General features: G+C 41.4%; 1 protein-coding gene across 8 annotated transcripts in view; it reads right to left on the reverse strand.

The window, feature by feature from the left end:
* LOC141048597 (excitatory amino acid transporter 1-like) overlaps positions 1-14236 on the reverse strand; it is a 260918-nt gene that overhangs the window by 70117 nt on the left and 176565 nt on the right. For all 8 annotated transcript variants that reach the window (XM_073544341.1, XM_073544359.1, XM_073544401.1 and 5 more), the window contains one exon: positions 8617-8659. In XM_073544341.1, the coding sequence (XP_073400442.1) occupies positions 8617-8659 (43 nt within the window). The remainder of the gene's footprint in view (positions 1-8616; positions 8660-14236) is intronic.

A 14236-nucleotide genomic window follows, 5' to 3' on the forward strand; every position in this document is an offset into this window, starting at 1 on the left:
ACAAATCTGGAAATCCAGGAAGACCAATTATTTCATGTGTGGGCACCCTCACTGAACAGGTATCTGGATGGGTAGAGGGTATTCTTAAACCACTGGTGAAGGATACACCTAGCTACATTCAGGACACAACTGACCTATTGAATAAACTAGCAGCAATAGGTCCTCTACCAGAAGGAACCATCCTGGCCACCATGGATGTGGAATATTTGTACTCTAATATCCCACACCAAGATGGATTAAATGCCTGCAAATTCTTCATGGAAAACACAGGGACTGATGCTGATGCTGTGGTGAAACTTATAAAATTCATCCTCACCCACAATTACTTTGAATTTGACAGCAAGATCTATCTACAGGAGACTGGCACAGCTATGGGAAGTAAAATAGCTCCACAGTATGCAAATCTTTTCATGGCCAAGCTTGAAAGCGACTTTTTGTCCTCATGCCCCATCAGGCCCCTGGCCTACTACCGCTTCATTGATGATATTTAATCATCTGGGCGGAGTCTGAGCAACAGCTAAAGACGTTCCACGAACAGTTTAATCAATTTCATCCCACCATCAATTTAACACTCAACTACTCCAGCACTGAGATTAACTTTTTGGACACCATCATTAAGCTAAAAAGCAATGAAATAGAGACATCCCTGTATCAGAAGCCAATCGACCGTCCAACATACCTTAAATGGGACAGTTTCCATCCAAAACACATAAAGAACTCTATTATCTATAGACTATCTATAGACAAGCCATCAGATACAATCGTATATGATCCTACCCCATGGATAGAGACAAACACCTTGGTCGCCTCAAAAAGACCTTTTTGAATCAGGGCTACCATCCAAGAACAATTTGAAAACCAAATTACAAGAGCCATAAGAATGTCAAGGAATCACCTGCTACATTACAAAACTAAAGAAGAAAATAACCGGGTGCCTCTAGTAGTCACCTACAACCCAAATCTGGAAGTGCTAAGGGGAGCTGCACGGAAATTACAACCTTTACTACAAAAAGATGCCCGATTACAATCCATTTTTCCAGACCCCCCACTACTGTGCTTTAGGCAGCCCCCAAATCTAAGAAGCATCATTGTCAGAAGCTCCCTGTCCTCTCCAACAGCTGGAGGAACCTTTCCTTGAAACCAGAAAAAATGTAAAACCTGTCCATCTATAATGACCATGGACAAGATAAAGATCCCCAATTCACATCAGGACTACAAGATCCCAGGTACTTTCAGCTGCATTACATCTAATGTGGTGTGCTTAATTATTTGTACTAAATGTCCAACTGGGGGTCTGTATGTGGGGGAGACAGGGCAAAAGCTTAGAACAAGGATGAATGCTCATCGTCACACAATAAGAGAAAAAAGAATGGATCTACCTGTGGCAAAGCATTTTTGTATGATGGATCACAACACCAGGGATATGAAATTACTGGTATTGAAAGGTAACTTCACATCTCAGAGAGAGAGAAGAGTCTGTGAGTATAAATTTATGACGACCTTTGACACTCTCAATGCTGGAATGATTGTGTCGCATGGATTTATGTCTTTAAGGAATTTGCTCCTAAGACCTTGTGGGGGCATCACAACACATTAGGAGACCCCAATCAGAGGACAATAAAACATCCGGACTCCTTATCTATGAACTGGTACAATATTTATGCTTCTCCCTCTCCCATAATCATAATTCTGATTCACGTCATTTGTCTCATCTATTGCATTTTTTCTGTGCTGTATTGTGCATAAATATGTGACTCTTCAGATTTTGTATTAGTCTATGCCTGATGAAGAGACCTGAGTAGTCTCGAAAGCTTGCAATGTGTTACCATCTTTTCAGTTAGCCAATAAAAGGTATCAACCACTGAGGTCTCACAATTCTGAATATTTTTGGTATTTATGCCACTTTAATAATTTTTCCATATGAATTTTGTTACATCTTTGGACCTTATTTCTGACCAACTTGTTTCTTTGAGTACCCACTGCACACATGTATTTACTATGCATTTTTTGTATATGTATGCTTCTTTAATGATTTGGTGAAAAAAAAAGATAAAGAATAAAAAATTATTTTTCACACATCATTTTGTTATATATATATATCCATCTTGTGGAATATATATTTTATTGGTGGTGTCTGGAAAATAGTTGATAATATTTGAATATTTTTGGGGGGTTTGTAGTTTCATTTTAGATATTCATTATTCGTAGTGAATATATTTTTATCAATATTGGTATTTCTTTTTCATATAGGTGTTTATTTTACATGCACATTTGTGGCCTGCTGGAGGTCATTTTGCAGGGCTCTGGCAGTTTTCCTCTTGTTCCTCCTTGCACAAAGGCTGAGGTAGCGGTTCTGCTGCTGGGTTGTTGCCCTCCTACGGCCCCCTCCATGTCTCCTGGTGTACTGGCCTGTCTCCTGGTAGCGCCTCCAGCCTTTTGACACTACGCTGACAGACACAGCTCGAATTGATGTGCCATCCTGGATGAGCTGCACTACCTGAGCCACTTGTGTGGGTTGTAGAGTTCGTCTCATGCTACCACGAGTGTGAAAGCATAACCAACATTCAAAAGTGACCAAAACATCAGCCAGAAAGCATTGGTACTGAGATGTGGTCTGTGGTCCCCACCTGCAGAACCACTCCTTTATTGAGGGTGTCTTGATAATTGCCAATAATTTCCATCTGCTGTCTATTCCATTTGCACAACAGCATGTGAAATTTATTGGCAATCAGTGTTGCTTCCTTAGTGGACAGTCTTATTTCACAGAAGTTTGATTTACTTGGAGTTATATTCTGTTGTTTAAGTGTTATCTTTTTTTTTTGAGCAGTGTATATATATTCTATGTGTATATATCTATTCTTTTCTAACCGGTCAGTGTGATTTTACTGTACTCTGCACATGAATTGCTGGCTTTTCAAAGGAAACAAATGTGTACAAATCAGACAGCACTCTCATGGTGCGAGTGGTGTGCGATTTTTTTTCTCGCATCCATTGACTTGCATTGGCGAGTCTCATCCAAGATACACAGCAAATCTCAGCATGCTGAGATTTTTTTCTCAGTCCGATTTCAGCTGAGAAAAAAATCGCAGATGAGATGTAACTCATTGAATAACATTGGTCTGAGTGCAATCCTATTTTTTATCGGATTGCACTTGTCCGTTTTTCTTGCAAATGGGTAGGTACACTTAGGCTAGGTAAAAAACAACAATATCTGTTTGATTTAGACTGACTATGTAAAGTAATACCTAGCTTATATACACATCAGTGGTCAAGTGTGTTAGAAAAAAAACAGATGCAAAGAGGATCCAATGCATCTGTATAAATTCAGTGTTTTCTCTTATAGATTTAGGGATTTTTAGGGATTGAAGGGACAGCTGTCGTAGAGCGGAGGCACCACATCGCAAAATTAGGGTGCCAACCTCAGCTGTTAGATAGGCCATCAGACTCTAGGGCCTACCAGATGGAGTGTTAGGTTTACTTCACCACCTCCCAGAGATCGCTGCCTTGATTCACTTTATATCCCTATAGGGGTGTTGTAATTATTCTTTAGTATCTTTTTATAGTTTTGATATTTAAATAAAAAATTTTTTTTAGGGCTGTACAGTACTACTTAGCCATACGGAAAGATTCGGGAGGAACGGAGCGCTATTTGCCTCCTGGAGCTCAGATTTTCCTACAACAGTTTACACACTCCATATACAGAGCCCCTAATTGCTGGAAGAGCAGAATCCCCCTCAAGTGACCCCGTTTTGGAAATTATACCCCTTGGGGAATTTATCTACAGGTGTAGTGACTAGTGGTGAGTGAGTATACTCATATAAATCTCTGAGCACGCCAAAATACTCGGAGGACACCCGAGCAACGAGTATGCTCGCTCATCACTAGCAGTGACTACTATGGGTATTTCCAGAAACAAGCAGCAATGAATATTGAGGAGTGAAAATTGCAAACTGGCGCTGTAGTGACCAGTACGTTTTAGTCACCAGTACGTTATGCCCAGCCTGTGCTTCTGGAAGCATGCACCCGTAAGTTAGGCGAGCTCTCATTGCTTCAGAAATGCCAAACGTGGACGCAATATGTGGTTTTGGTACACTGTGGGGCTTAGAAGGGAGGGGGCATTAGGATTTGAGAGCGGATAAATTGCTGAATTTCTTTTGGTGGGTGCTACCAGTAACATGGAAGCCCCCTATATTTCAGTTAACAGATGACAGACCTGAGTGACGGCTTGTTTTTTTGTGGAGTGGGTTGAAACTTTTACTGGGAACATTTTACATAAAGTTAGGGATCACTTTGGGGTTTCTATCTTAATCTCTGTGTGACATGATTCAGAAGAAACCCCCGGAGGTTCCATTCACTAGGCAGCAAAGTTACTCTGGACTCCGTCTGGCCTCTGTTCAACGTAATATCCTTCTTTTCGGAAGTGCAGAAAACTGTGGCCGATGGCACGTTTATGCAATCCTAAAAAGACAGACACAGGTCCTATGGCATTCACAGTGCCTCCATCTGCCTCATTTTAGGAGATCTTCCGGCAGGGGTTCTGTCTGAATCACGTATTTCAGAGATTTACATGGAAACCCCGGTGAAAGCGCTCCGTGCAGAACGCAGGATAAATGTGCGCCGAGCCTTACTGCGATTTTTGGGATGCAGAACGAAAAAAATCAACAGCAGGTGAAGAATTGGTTTTATTTTTTACGCCATTCCTCGTGCAGTGTAAGTGATTAGGCAACTTTATTCTTTGGGTCCGTGCGATTACACAGCTATACCAGATTTATATAGTTTTTCATGTTTCTCTGCTGTCACACTAAAAGACTTTTTATTGCACTACATTTTGAGAGCTATAATTTTTCCATATTTTGAATGTGATGGCTTGTTTTTTGAGGGACAAGTTGATGTTTTTATTGGTACCATTTTCTGGTACATGACATTTGTTGATCCCTTTCTATTCTGATTTTTGGGAGGCAGAATGAACAAAAACCAACAATTCAGAAGTTATTTTGTTTTTGGGTGGGGTGGGGTGGGAGTTTATGCTGTTCTGTGTGTAGTAAAATTGATAAGGCAGTTTTATTCTTTGGGTCGGTGCGATTACAGTGATACCTCATATACACTCACTGGCCACTTTATTAGGTACACCATGCTAGTAACGGGTTGGACCCCCTTTTGCCTTCAGAACTGCCTCAATTCTTCGTGGCAGAGATTCAACAAGGTGCTGGAAGCATTCCTCAGAGATTTTGGACCATATTGACATGATGGCATCACACAGTTGGCGCAGATTTGTCGGCTGCACATCCCTGATGCGAATCTCCTGTTCCACCACATCCCAAAGATGCTCTATTGGATTGAGATCTGGTGACTGAGGAGGCCATTTGAGTACAGTGAACTCATTGTCATGTTCAAGAAACCAATCTGAGATGATTCGAGCTTTATGACATGGCGCATTATCCTGCTGAAAGTAGCCATCAGATGTTGGGTACATTGTGGTCATAAAGGGATGGACATGGTCAGCAACAATACTCAGGTAGGCTGTGGCGTTGCAACGATGCTCAATTGGTACCAAGGGGCCCAAAGAGTGCCAAGAAAAAATTCCCCACACCATGACACCACCACCACCAGCCTGAACCGTTGATACAAGGCTGGATGGATCCATGCTTTCATGTTGTTTACGCCAAATTCTGACCCTACCATCCGAATGTCGCAGCAGAAATCGAGACTCATCAGACCAGGCAACGTTTTTCCAATCTTCTACTGTCCAATTTCGATGAGCTTGTGCAAATTGTAGCCTCAGTTTCCTGTTCTTAGCTGAGAGGAGTGGTACCCAGTGTGGTCTTCTGCTGCTGTAGCCCATCTGCCTCAAAGTTCGACGCACTGTGCGTTCAGAGATGCTCTTCTGCCTACCTTGGTTGTAACGGGTGGCAATTTGAGTCACTGTTGCCTTTCTATCAGCTCGAACCAGTATGCCCATTCTCCTCTGACCTCTGGCATCAACAAGGCATTTCCGGCCACAGAACTGCCGCTCACTGGATTTTTTTTCTTTTTCGGACCATTCTCTGTAAACCCTAGAGATGGTTGTGCGTGAAAATCCCAGTAGATCAGCAGTTTCTGAAATACTCAGACCAGCCCTTCTGGCACCAACAATCATGCCACGTTCAAAGGCACTCAAATCACCTTTCTTCCCCATACTGATGCTCGGTTTGAACTGCAGGAGATTGTCTTGACCATGTCTACATGCCTAAATGCACTGAGTTGCCGCCATGTGATTGGCTGATTAGAAATTAAGTCTTAACACACAGTTGGACAGGTGTACCTAATAAAGTGGCCAGTGAGTGTATATCTTTTTTATGTTTTGGGGCTTTATTCTGAGAGCTATAAAACTTTTTTATTTTTCCGCTGATGGAGCTGTGTGGTGTTTTCTTTTTGCGGGACAAGATAAAGTTTTCATCAGTACAATTTATATCCGTCTTTTTGATTGTGTTTTATTCCACTTTTCTAGTTTACCTTACATTTCTGCCTTCTGTCCCATGCCTCGTAGGGTGAGGGTGGGGACAGATCAGGGTTTTTACAGGAGCATACTAAGGTCAGGGACTCTGGCCCCTCTACCTTCAAGAGTACCCCTGGGACAGGGATAGTTAGGGTCCCAGTTCCAGAGACAGTTTGAGGCCCCTCTTCCTTATGGAAGACCGTCACAAGCTGACAGAAGGGCCTTTGTGCGGGTCTTGTGTTTGGGTTTGCCTTTCACCGTTGTCAGGGCCCACCCATGTAGACACATGCATACAGTTGTGGCCAAAAGTATTGACACCCCTGCAATTCTGTCAGATAATACTCAGTTTCTTCCTGAAAATGTTTGCAAACACAAATTCTTTGGTATTATCTTCATTTAATTTGTCTTAAATGAAAAAACACAAAAGAGAATGAAGCAAAAAGCAAAACATTGATCATTTCACACAAAACTCCAAAAATGGGTCAGACAAAAGTATTGGCACCCTCAGCCTAATACTTGGATGCACAACCTTTAGCCAAAATAAGTGCGACCAACCGCTTCCGGTAACCATCAATGAGTTTCTTACAATGCTCTGCTGGAATTTTAGACCATTCTTCTTTGGCAAACTGCTCCAGGTCCCTGATATTTGAAGGGTGCCTTCTCCAAACTGCCATTTTTAGATCTCTCCACAGGTGTTCTATGGGATTCAGGTCTGGACTCATTGCTGGCCACCTTAGAAGTCTCCAGTGCTTTCTCTCAAACCATTTTCTAGTGCTTTTTGAAGTGTGTTTTGGGTCATTGTCCTGCTGGAAGACCCATGACCTCTGAGGGAGACCCAGCTTTCTCACACTGGGCCCTACATTATGCTACAAAATTTGTTGGTATTCTTCAGACTTCATAATGCCATGCACACGGTCAAGCAGTCCAGTGCCAGAGGCAGCAAAGCAACCCCAAAACATCAGGGAACCTCCACCATGTTTGACTGTAGGGACCGTGTTCTTTTCTTTGAATGCCTCTTTTTTCTCCTGTAAACTCTATGTTGATGCCTTTGCCCAAAAAGCTCTACTTTTGTCTCATCTCACCAGAGAGCATTCTTCCAAAACGTTTTAGGCTTTTTCAGGTAAGTTTTGGCAAACTCCAGCCTGGCTTTTTTATGTCTCGAGGTAAGAAGTGGGGTCTTCCTGGGTCTCCTACCATACAGTCCGTTTTCATTCAGACGCCGACGGATAGTACGGGTTGACACTGTTGTACCCTCGGACTGCAGGGCAGCTTGAACTTGTTTGGATGTTAGTTGAGGTTCTTTATCCAACATCTGCACAATCTGGCGTTGAAATCTCTTGTCAATTTTTCTTTCCCGTCCACATCTAGGGAGGTTAGCCACAGTGCCATGGGCTTTAAACTTCTTGATGACACTGCGCACGGTAGACACAAGAACATTCAGGTCTTTGGAGATGGACTTGTAGCCTTGAGATTGCTCATGCTTCCTCAAAATTTGGTTTCTCAAGTCCTCAGACAGTTCTTTGGTCTTCTTTCTTTTCTCCATGCTCAATCTGGTACACACAAGGACATAGGACAGAGGTTGAGTCAACTTTAATCCATGTCAACTGGCTGCAAGTGTAGTTTAGTTATTGCCAACACCTGTTAGGTGCCACAGGTAAGTTACAGGTGCTGTTAATTACACAAATTAGAGAAGCATCACATGATTTTTCGAAGAGTGCCAATACTTTTGTCCACCCTCTTTTTATGCTTGGTGTGGAATTATATCCAATTTGGCTTTAGGACAATTCTTTTTGTGTTTTTTCATTTAAGACAAATTAAATGAAGATAATAATACCAAAGAATTTGTGTTTGCAATCATTTTCAGGAAGAAACTGAGTATTATCTGACAGAATTGCAGGGGTGTCAATACTTTTGGCCACAACTGTATTTACATTGGGCACACATATAAAATATGCACATACTTATACATTGCTTGCACATTTACACACATTACCTATGCATATACATAGTACACACATGCACTCAAGCAAAAGAAGATGCTGTAGAGAACTTAAGTCCTGCCCAATAAACTAGTTAATAAAAAAGTAAAAGAAAAGTAAATTTACATGTTCAAAAAGACAAGTGACATGTGCATTACATACCTGTTTAAAGCAGGCTTCCACCAGATTGGGCGGGAACATGTTCCTTTAGAAAAAAAAAAACAAATACAATTACATTAACCCCTTATTGACAGAGCAAATTTTAACCTTAATGACCAGGCCATAATTTTAATATGTGACCAGCATCACTTTAAGTTGCAATAACTCAAAGGGTATGTGCACACAATCAGTAAATACTATGTGTTGGACGCAGCTTAATTGAGCAGCATCCAACCCACAGCGTCCAGATGTTACAGCATAATGGATGACATTTCAGTCCACTATGCATCAATAGACGCCAGCGGTTCATCCGCAGAGACGGACATTAGGCGTGTCTTTCCAGACTGCAGCATGTCTATTTATCTTGCGAATACATGAGTCTCCGCAAGATAAATTTCTAATGTATTGGACATGTTTAATCTGCATGGCTCAATGAACACATGCGGATTCACCTGCGGTCAACAGCCGTTAGCACTTTGGATGCAGCGGACATGCGATGCATCCAAAGCGCTGCCAACTCCTGATAGTGTGCACATACCCTTTAATGCTTCAACATATCTCAATAAATCTCAGATTGTTTTTTCATGACAAATTGTACTTTGTGGTAGTGGTAAATTTAAGTTCATATGTTTTGCGCTTGAAAATACTGGAATTTTGGCTAAGATTTTGAAAAATTCTCAATCCTTAAACCGGTTAGTCATGCTGTACAAAATAAATAGAAAACATTTACCATATGTGTACTTTACATTTGCAGAATTTTTCAAATGTCGTTTTACTTTGTTAGGATGTTAGAAGAGTTAGAAGTTTAGCAAAAATTTCTCATTTTTCAAATAAATGTACAAATCCTGTTTCTTTAGGGACCTACTCAGATTTAAATTGAATTTTAGGGGCCTATATATTGGAAGCTCCCAAAAAGTGATACCAGTTTAAAAAATGCACACCTCAAATATTTCAAAACTGCTGTCAGGAATTTTTTTTACCCCTACAGGTGCTACACAGGAATTAATGCACAGTGGAATGAAAAAGAAATAGCAATTTTTCCTCTAAAATATTGCCACAACTTTTTCTATTTTACAAAGGATAGCACACGAAAATGGACCACACAATTTGTTAACCAGTTTCATCTGAGCTCACTGATATCCCACATGAGGTCAAAAACCTCTATTTGGACAAATAGCGGGGCTCAAAAAGGAAGGAGCATAATTTGAATTTTGTAACACAAATTTAGTTGAAATAGATTGCCATGTCGCATTTGCAGGGCCACATCAGAAACCCCCCACAAGTGACCCCATATTGGAAAGTAAACCCCTCAACCCGCAAGGGTTTTTATCCATGGCCATAGTGAAAATTTTGAATTCACAGGCACTAGGTTTATATAGAACAATTGAAACTCGGGTATATATGCAAGCTTTCAGAAAAAACCCTTTGTAAAATATAACATTTATTAGGCATGCACTAAAAATATGAATCAAAATCCCTAATAAATTGTAGATACAGTGCATACATGGTGAAAAGATAAGCTCCTAGCCGCCCCAGAAAAGGCGCATCTATAAGATGCGCCAAATATGGTACTTAGCCTCGCTCTTCCCACTTGCCCTGTAGCAGAGGCAAGTGGGGTTCTTATTTGTGGGGTTGATGTCACCTTTGTATTGTCAGGTGGCATCAAGCCCACGGGTTAGTAATGGAGAAGCATCTATAATACACCTATCCATTAGTAACCCCATAGTGATATTGTATAAAAACACACACCCAGAATGAAGTCCTTTACTTGTAATAATGGCACAGACTCCTTTATTGAATGTTAATTAAACCATACTTACCAAACGCCTAATCCACCAAAGCCAACGTCTCCTGCAACAAAAATTAAATATTAAACCACAATATTCCTCACCTGTCTGCAGATAAGATAAACCATGTCCCATGATGAGCATGATCACTTTGTGAAAAAGTTCTCACGCAGCGGTGCCGTAGTGAGAGCACCGGAGCTGATCCGCTGATGAACTCTGGCAGGAGGTAATTGCTCCGGCAGTGTATCGCCGGTGGATGGGTAGAGCAGTCACCTCTCCCGAGGTGACTGTTCTTCACATGAGATTGCCATGGGACACAGGATTACATGGACTACGGCGGACAGGTTAGCATATGGTGGTTTATTATTTTACATTTTTTCTAGGAGACAAGGGCATTGGAAATTTGGTGTTAGGTGAGTATAACGTGTTTTTATTTTTATTTGAATGTGTATGTAATTATTTTTCCTTTTTTTTTCAACTGTGAGCACAGGCGCCATCAGATGAGACTACGTTTCCCATCAACTGCACCTGCTGTCACTGTTATCAGTGACAAGCAGACATAGCCCGATGGGAGCAGTAGTCTCATCATCCCACTCCTTCTGACGTGTGGTAAGCTTTTTAAGGCGTGTCACTGCTTGGGTCACAGCTGCGGTGTCACGCTAACATCTGACAGCATGATCCCGCAGCGCTCTGACCGACTGTTTTACCAGCAGTAGCATTACCACCGATAAGAACCACTGCACCGGCGTTTTCCACGCTGTCACACAGATGACAGCGTGGGAAACACCATAGGAAGCTAGTAAAATGCAAAACAAAAACTCAGCAAATCCGCAGCAAATACGCAAACATTTTTATACCTGCATTTTTGCTGCGGATTTGACTGACTGAATTGAAGTCAATGGGTGCAAAAACGCTCAAAAAGAATTGACATGCTGCAGAAAAAAAAGAAGCACTGCAAATACTCAAAGGAAATTTATGGATCATGTACACAACACTTTAGGATTGTCATTGAATTAGATTGCATTAGGATCCCATAGCGTTTTTGGCCCATTTCTGTGCAGAAAAACCACTGCAAAAACACATAAAAAATGCACTGTGTGCACATAGCCTTAGAAGAGTGCTAAGGTCTTATAACCTTATATTCAGTGAACACCCCACCAACCTCAGTGTTTGACACCTACAAAAAATAAAGATAAAAAGATGGCAACCCCACCAATTATGTCGGCTGTCCATCAGTACTATAGTTAGTCCAACAAGAAGGACAGTTCAAAGATGACAAATCCTATTATATAGAATATACTGCAGGGTATGGAAAGAAGTCGACAAGCACATAAAACCAGCAGTTGTTTGTATGATAAACAAATAAACCAGTGTACCTTGAACTCACACAGGTACAGTATAGTGGTACCTATTAGTTGATACACAAATGGGAAATCACAGTATTCAGTCCCAAATAGAAAGTAGAACTACCTCTAGTATTTATATATAGTACTAAATATACATGTAGTCATAGCTACTGTACAAATTAAGGTGCAGAGTCTAATGACCAGGTTTTGGAAGAGGTGCCCTTTCCCTAATATCTACACCTAGTACACACCTTCCTACTTGCAGAGGTTGGCACCCTAGAATAATAATGAGAGATGGTGCCCCGCTCGTGCGTTATCTGTCCCTGCTGCCCTATGTAGCCCTAAATAGAAGATGGATAGAAAACAGGATCCCTGTTAAACTACATATCTTTGTCAAAGGTATCTTCTTGAATAAGCATGACAATGATTGGACATTTGTATGTGATAAATAGATATCAATAGAAAGGGGGACAAAATACCAGACGCAATCTTAGGTACACAGGTACAAATAATTTGGACTCAGGAGTGGCGGAAGGAGCCAATGACTGGTCTTTTCGTATCTCGGCTTCTAACTCAGAGAATACCACACAAACCACAATGCCCTTAGTGAGAATGGAGAATCAGGGTTCCGGAGGCGAAACTGAACTGAAGCTGCGAGATAGTGCGTCTGCCTTCACATTCTTGAACCCCGGCCTGAACATTAGAGAGCAATAGAAACTAGAGAAAAATAAGGACCATCTGGCCTGTCTAGCAGTTAGCCATTTGGCTGATTTAATATACGCTAAATATTTATAGTCAGTGACCAGTGTGACTCGATGACAGCCCCCTCCAAAAACTGTGTCCATTCCTCAAAGGCTAATATGAAAATTGTCTCTTCAAAGAGGAAGAGGACTTGAAGTAGCAATCCTACCAGTCAATATCGACCATTTAACAAGCCTTGCAATATGACTTAGGTTAAAAGCTAAATCAGAATCCCAATTTACAGACAGTGTTTTGAGGTATTGTCCTTTATATCCCAGTCTTAGCCTCTCACCTAGCCAAATCAGAGACAATTTTCATATTTAATTTCCAATTGAATTGACTAGAGGATTATGCAAGGTGTTTAAGTCTTCTCATACTGGTATGCCAGACTTGGCTTTTCACTCTCCACAAGGAGGAACCTTACCCCTTAGATCAAAGTCTAATTTAATACTGAGTAATTCATGATTCCCAACATCATAATTTCTTTCAGCAGGTAAAGCACATGGCTACAAGTTTTGGAACTCTGGGAAAAAAACAGTCCCTATGGTTCTTGGGAGATCAGGTTGGATTAGAACAGGAGCAGACATAAAATAGTCTTTTTCAGAAAACCCATCTCCAATGTCTTTCAGGTACCCAGGCATACCCTCCAGACTAACAGATCATATTTGTACAGAACTAAGACATTTCTTATGACAAATGAGGCTACACTTAATTTCCTTCTGACACCAATCACTAAAACAATTTTGAATAAGAAGCTATGTAGGCCCCAGTACCATCCCAGCAGGTAAGTTATCCAAGACAAAACAGGAAATGGGTTCAGAGTGAAGTGCTCCCATTTGAAGCGTGACTTCCACCGTTACACGTTTGACAAAGTTCTGAAGTAGCAGTGTTTTGTGAATAGCAAAAATTTGAATGGGTTTTTCTAGACTAACTGTTCCTATGTCACTAGTGTGTCAAGTCCTCGTGGGAGATCAGGGGTTAGGAAGTCATTATGTATTGTGATTTGCAAGTCCATTTAGCCTGTGTGTTTTGTTCTCCATAGTAAATGGATTTCATTTCCTTTGGTGCTGAAGAGGTTAATGACTCTTTCCATGCTGGTTAGGATCATGCAGCTCCATCTCACAGCTGCTCCTGACATGCTCATTTCCTCTCTCTATAAATTCTGGGCAGGACTTCTCTTCCTCACCAGTGAAAGTTTACTTCCAGGTTTGTTGAAGTTGCTGTGCTGAAGTTGGAGATCGTTGTTGCTGCTGGAGATTGTTGTATGCTGTTCTTGGGTGTATGCTTTCCTCATTGTCCTGTTCCCATTTGGCTTGTACTTTTTCTACCCCTCCCTATAGTCCTTTCTACCTTTGGTGAGTGTTTTGTATGATTGTAGCCCAAAACACATCACCTTTAGAGGTACCTTTAGGAACAGGGATAGTTAGGGCCCCAGATCCAGTGACGGTGCTGGGCCCCTTTCCCCAATCTCGTACAGTCACAGCGTGACACCCTAATCTTCAAACCAGTCTAGAATCAATAAAGTTAGCTACAGAACCACAGTCAATGAAAGCTATTGCTGTCAGCACCTTGTTCTTTAAGGCCTGTTTCACACATCAGTTTTTTCTGTCAGTTGAAATCCGCCAAAATGGCGGAAAACGAATCCGACTGTGTACGGACATCGACGTGTGGCACCGGACCGTTTTTTTTTTACGGAATCGCGAAGGAAGAAATTTAAAGGAGAGGGAGAGGGAGAGGGAGAGGGAGAGA

This window comes from Dendrobates tinctorius, unplaced genomic scaffold (genome assembly GCF_039654945.1).
Source record: "Dendrobates tinctorius isolate UK_male_01 unplaced genomic scaffold, ASM3965494v1 ptg000011l, whole genome shotgun sequence".
Lineage (NCBI taxonomy): Eukaryota > Metazoa > Chordata > Amphibia > Anura > Dendrobatidae > Dendrobates > Dendrobates tinctorius.